The sequence below is a fragment of the Nicotiana tomentosiformis genome, chromosome 12 (genome assembly GCF_000390325.3).
Source record: "Nicotiana tomentosiformis chromosome 12, ASM39032v3, whole genome shotgun sequence".
In the NCBI taxonomy this organism is placed as follows: domain Eukaryota; kingdom Viridiplantae; phylum Streptophyta; class Magnoliopsida; order Solanales; family Solanaceae; genus Nicotiana; species Nicotiana tomentosiformis.
Window position 1 is genome coordinate 56105948 of NC_090823.1, and position 6600 is coordinate 56112547.

Here is a 6600-nt window from a genome sequence, read left to right on the forward strand (position 1 = left end):
CTTCTAAACTTCCAACCAAGCATTTGATTCATGCCTAAACATATCGGATCTCAACCAACTTTGCACTTAAGTTCCATTCAACAACACGAACCTATCCTCAGTCTCAGAATGACAATGGGAGCCCGATAACATCAAAGTCACCTATCAGTCAAACTTAAGAACTCTCCAATTCTTCAAATTGTCAACTTTCTACAAATAAAGCCAAATATCCTAGGAATATCTAAAACAAAATTCAGACACATGACCAAGTCAAAAATTATCGTACGAATCTATTGGAATCTTCAAATCATCAATCCTGGGTCATTTTCGTAAAAGTTAAACATTGATCAACTCTTCCAACTTTAAGTCTCAAACTAGGAACAAAGTATTCAGATCACTACTGAACACCATGAAAATCAAACCACCCATCCCCATAAGTCATATAAAATCAAATGAACCTACAAGAATCTTAAAATAGAGAAACATGGTTTAATACTCAAAATGTTTGATCAGGTCGTTACATTCTTCACCTCTTAAACAAACATTCATCCTCGAAAGAGTTTAGAAATGTACCTTAATTGCTGAAGAGATGAGGATGTTTGATTTGTATATCTTACTTGTCCCTCAAGTAGCCTCTTTTCTTGGTTGGCATCTCCAAAGAACCTTCACCAATAGGATCTCCTTAGACCTGAGCTTCTAAACCTACCTATCCAAAATGGCCACTGGCTCTTCTTCATAAGCCAGATTCTTGTCTAACTTCATTGTGATGGAATCCAAATCATGTGATTTGCTATTATTACACCTCTGAAGCATGGGAGCATGAAATACCGGATGTACTCCCAAAAGACTAGGAGGCATAGGAAGCTTATAAGAAACTTCACCCACTCTCGCCAACACTTCAAACAGGACAATAGTTCTTGGACTCAACTTTACCTTCTTCCCAAATCACATCACACCATTCATAGGTGAAACCATCAAAAGTACTTTTTTACCCTCCATGAAAGCCATATCACAAACCTTTCTTTTTGCATAACTCTTCTTCCTAGATTGAGTTGCTCGAAGTCACTCCTGAATCAACTTCACCTTCTCCAAAGAATCATGAACAAAATTCGTACCCGAAAGCCAAGCCTCACAAAGCTAAAACCAACCAATAGGAGATCGACACTACCTACCATACAAAGCCTCATACGGGGCCATCTGAATGCTGGACTGATAGTTGCTGTTGTAAGCAAACTCCGCCAATAGTGAGATCTGGTCCCAATGATCTCCAAATTCAATCACATAAGTTCGCAACATATCTTTTAGGATCTAAATAGTCCCCTTGGACTAACCATCCGTCTGTGGGTGGAAAGTTATGCTAAGCTCCGGTTGTGTGCCAAAGTCATGTTGAACAACTCTCTAAAAGTGGGATGTGAATGGAATACCACAGTTTGAAATAATAGAAATAGGCACACCATGCAACTGAAAAATCTATATGATCTAGATCTGCCAACTTCTCTGCGCGGACTTGGTCAACCTATCCACAATTACCCAAATAGCGTCAAACTTCCTTAAAATCTGAGGCAAGCCTACCACGAAGTCCATAGTAATACGCTCCCTCTGGTCAAACCACCTGGTTTCTGATATACATATTTAACTTTCTGGCAATTCAAATACTGTGAAACATGCCCAACAATGTCCTTCTTCATCCTCCGCCACCAATAATGTTTGTTTAAATTATGATACATCATCGTAGTACCTGGATGGATATAATACTGCAAACTTTGAGTCTCCTGATGTATCAACTCCCTCAAGCCATTAGCATTAGGTACACAAAGGTTACCCTGAATTATCATAACATCATCATTTTCAATAACCACCTTCTTAGCACCGTCTTGTTGTATCGTGTCCTTTAGCACCAACAAATGTGGATCATCATACTGGCGAACCTTGATGCCCTCCAACAAGGATGACTGAGCAACCACATAAGTGAAAACTCTACTAGGCTCAGAAATATCCAACCTCACAAATCTATTGGCCAATGCCTGAATATCCATAGCTAAAGGCGTCTCCTCATCCGGAATAAATACCAAACTACCCATTCTCTTTGCCTTTCTACTTAAGGCATCTGCCACCATATTCGCCTTACCCGAATGATACAAGATAGTGATATCATAATCTTTAAGTAAATCAAGCTACCTCCGCTGCCTCAAATTTAAATCCTTTTGCTTGAAAAAATCTTGAAAACACCCATGATAATTGTAAACCTCACATGACATGCTATACAAGTAATGCCTCCAAATCTTCAGCTCATGCACAATAGCTACCAAATCCAAATCATGAACTGAATAACTCTTATCATGAGGCTTCAACTGTCGTGATGCATAAGCAATTACCCTACCCTCCTACATCAACACAACACCACGACCAACGTGTGAAGAATCATAATACACCATGTACGGGCCTAAATATGAGGGCAACACCAACACTGGGGCTGTAGTCAAAGTAGTCACTTGCTTCTAATAGCTCTCATCACACTCCTTGGACCTTTTGAATGGAATACCCTTTTGAGTCAACTTAGTCAAAGGGGCTTCAATGGATGAAAACCCTTTCCACAAAGTGACAATAGTAGCCTGCCAAACCCAAGAAACTCCTCATCTTTGTAGCTATAGTAAGTCTAGGCCAACTCTGAACCGTCTGAACTACCTCAATCTTCTCGTGGTCAACCTTAATAACATCACTAGACACAACATGACCCAAGAATGCAATGGAATCCAACTAGTACTCACAGTTCAAAAGCATAAAATAAAGCTTCCGATCTTTCAGTCTGAAGTACTACTTGTTGTACCCTATTTTGCACAGGTCAAAATAGAACACAACTTGTGGTTCCTCTAAGGTTAATAAAAGAAGAGCTGCCGCCTAATATTTAAAGGCATACTAGGATATCTATAAGTGAGTAAAGATCAACATCTTAATGGTCTGCCAAACCAGCGAGAATCTGGGTAAGGGTTCTAATTATTCTAAGAAGAAGGTGTTAGGCATCCCTTAAAATCTACATTAAAGTAGCTCCTTAAACTAAGGCAAAATATAAGGAAGGAATTATTTATATCATAGTCTATCAATAGTTAAGGTTGCTAAGTGGGTCTATGTGAAGGTTTAATTAAAGGGATAAAGTGTTTAGTCTATTTGAAAGATACTTATTTTTATAAATAAGTTTATAGTTTAGTAAGGAATGTTTAATTTTAAAACTATGTTGTAATGTGTTTTCAAAATAATAAAGGTTGTTTTATGGTGTGAAAGTTAAAAAAAAATGAGTTTTTACCAATATTCAAACTTTCGCTATAGAAAATGTGTAAAAACATATATCTTGGTTGTGTTTAAAGATTCATTTGGGCTGAGTCATTTGGCTTCCAAAACAACTTTTATCTTTGTGAAAACCGGATCCAAATTGTATTCTGCCATATCACCTTTCTTTCCAAAAATGTTTCAGTTTTCGAGTTTGCCTAAGTGATCGATGGAAGATTCTTTTGAAAGATTATTTAAGCTTATCTTGATTCAATTCTGCAAATGCTTCTGCCAAAATCATTAGAGGAAAACAAGTAGTAAAATAAAACATACTTGATAAAACAGTTGATACATAGTCAGGTTTTGAAGATTGTTAGCCTTATAAAGTGGAAAAACTATCTTAATTACGTCTACCCTTTCCCTACAGGATTAGCTTATACTAAGATCATTTTCTAAAACAATCATAGTAAAGATAAGAACATATAATAGCAGTGTTAGTTTCATAATATAATATATACATAAATGGGCTAACATCGGCATGATATAAAGTAAAGGGAGGGGAGGAACTAGACTCTTATAATGGACCGACAAGCATCAGGCCTATTTAAATCAATCAGCAACAGGCTTCAGCGATAGCAATGCAACGAGGAGAATGGCGGCCTAGTTTTGTTGAACTTGGGAAAGAGTTCACAGTGAACTTTACTAGCTCAACGTACTCATGCAAAAGAAGAAGGGAAATTTAATTAGCATTTGCACATAAAGGTAAAGGCAAAAATATAAAAAATAAACATAGTTGTAACAAATAAAGGCAGTCAAATTTTATTTATGATAATCCTCGAAAGATTAATTAAAGTCCATAGCCATTGACTAGAGTGGTCCATACCCCTCTCAGAAGGATTTCATTTGACCCTCCTGGCACTTTAGAGTTCACATGGTCTGAAGGGTCTAGGATCTCGAGCAGTGCTTATACCAGGGAAGGACCCTTGTGATGATGTTAGCTCCACTGCAAACACCAACAACTATTAGTATTTGTTCCTCTATAGAGGTTTGGTAAAAAATATGGTTGACTTAGGCCTAACAACAAACCGGTCAAGTGAACTCAAACATTTATCACTAGTAAGTTGTTTGGCAGAGAGAGTCCAAGATAGTGGCTCAAATCATATTATCATGATAACATTCGAAGAAATTCAATTAAGAAAAACACAGACAACTCATGGTGATATACTAGATCATGTCAATACAACATTACTTATGATTGAAGCACTAATTTAGGCAATATGACATAAACCAACAGAATGCTAGACATGATTCCGATTTCTATTCTCAGTAAACTAATAACTATTAAAGGCACATCATATAGAACAGTATATCATATATAGCCACGTGGACCTCAGGAATTCTTTAATGAATCCTAGAATCCAGAATCTGATCAACAACCATTCATACACAAATAATTTCTTCTTCAAAAACATGACTGAGCAATTGTGACTTTCACAAGTAATTCATCATATAACTTATCCCTATAGACATTCTTACTACACATGAATGTGAACACCAATCTAAGCCAATTTATCACACACTTAAACAGAATCATTATACAAAGGCTCCAGTTGGAGGTTTCTTCCTTAATCAGTAAATACATAACCAGGCTTTCATTCATTAAAGTCCAATAGTAGCCAGATATTCTGTTAAGGTCAAGACAAATGAATCAACATAACAACTCTCATTATATATACATGGTCTTCACATTTAGTGATCAACTCATTAGAAAAAGAACTAGAGACTAGGTGAATCTAGGTTCAAGCTAAGATAGTCACTCAAAATATCCAAACACATTGATCAGGAAGAATGACTCATGTTCAGGCTTCACAAGATGTTCAATAGTCAAAACTAAATGCGTGCAGGCTTAGAATTAATATCACAAGAGTCATGCTAACAGAGAAGAATAAAAGATATCAAGCAGGATGAGATGATCACATTATCTTTAATTTTAAACAAGTAAAACCTTATGGGCATGGTATATATAACAATAAGGCAGTATCATGGTAATTGAGAGTGGCACTTGTAGTTAAAGCTAACAGAGAAACAAACAACTTAGATCAGCAATAGTTCAAACTAACAAGCATGCATTGTTTAAAACTAGGATATCTAACATGCAAAACAGACAAAATCTACAACATGCTTTTACAACCAAACATAGCTGATGAAATAAACTGTTAACATGCAAGATTAGTTAATATACATTATTTCAATCAAACATGAGGTTCTTCAGACTCATTTAATATGCACACAATTCAGACATTGAAACAAAATAGAATGAAAACACATTGACCTTCCTTATGGCAGAAAACCAAGTTTTTAACTTTAGCCTTTAAGAATTTGTACTCGGAGGCGGCTCAGGAACAAATAAACTTGATTAGTAATGAATGAAAGTAAAGAAGAAAAGACCGTGAGTAAATCGATAGATATTTTAATACTCTTTATTCAAGTGCATTTACTCTATTGATTCGTGGTTGGCAAGGGCATTAAAGTCCGGTATTTATAGCCAAATAATTGGGGTTTTAGAGTTTGAGATTTTGAATTTTCTGATTCAAAAAATAGAAGACAAGAAACAATGACGAAACATTGACGATATACATAAAGAAACCAGAGGAACAAAAAATTAGAGGGAAACGGTGGAGATTTTTCCCTCTCAAATTGATGAAGAACTAGATGTTGAAGCCTTTTTGTCATCCGGATACAACTTTTACCTAGAGGTTCTTGTATTTGACCTCTAGATCCTCAGAGGTCATGCTGAGGTTGGAGATTCCTACGAATATGATTCTAATTGGAAGTGCATTCAAGGCTTTAATGGAGGATTCAAATGAGGGAATATGGTAAAGAAGGCCTGATAATTTCATTAGGGGATGTGATGATAAGATTCTAGACTTCCATTTTTGGGGCCAGGGTTTCAGAATTTGGGATATGAAGGGAGATGATAGAAAGAGGAATTGTTTTGGCAAAATTCTAGGCCATTGAGTGATGAATGAGGTCTCACAATAGTGTAAGAGTGACCTTGCACAAATTAGTGCTATATTTTCAGAGGCTTATAGAGGTGTGAGAGGACGAGAAAGATGAGAGAAAAGGAGTAAGGGCGACTGGTGTGATGGATAGAATGATTAGTGTTTAAGGGGGTTGTATACGTTTATAATAGAAGAATGCATGTTGGCTGTTAGATCAATTTGATCGACGGCTCAAGATTTTTTGGACTACAAATAAGAGAAAATATAATTTCGGGGAATTAAACGAGAGCCATTGGATTATTTTGATCCAACGGTTGAGATTAATACAGATGGAATTAATTTTTAGAAAGAAAAA

At 36.2% G+C, this 6600-nt stretch overlaps 1 protein-coding gene and 1 long non-coding RNA gene across 2 annotated transcripts; both read right to left on the reverse strand.

Annotated features, from left to right (window-relative positions):
- Window positions 1-1547: 1547 nt before the first annotated feature.
- On the reverse strand, window positions 1548-2096 carry LOC138902675 (uncharacterized). The gene has a single exon (XM_070190563.1). It carries the CDS (start codon window positions 2094-2096, stop codon window positions 1548-1550), a length of 549 nt encoding a protein of 182 aa, XP_070046664.1.
- A 1447-nt stretch (window positions 2097-3543) lies between these two features.
- On the reverse strand, window positions 3544-6399 carry LOC104097768 (uncharacterized). Its single transcript, XR_686608.4, has 2 exons — window positions 5994-6399; window positions 3544-4246 (listed from the first exon to the last, which is right to left on the reverse strand). It is a non-coding gene; the product is annotated as an uncharacterized lncRNA (long non-coding RNA).
- Window positions 6400-6600: the final 201 nt, after the last annotated feature.

Coding starts and splice junctions, on each gene's coding strand:
- LOC138902675 (XM_070190563.1), bottom strand. CDS start 2,096: ATGGTGGCAGATGCCTTAAGTAGAAAGGCAAAGAGAATGGGTAGTTTG.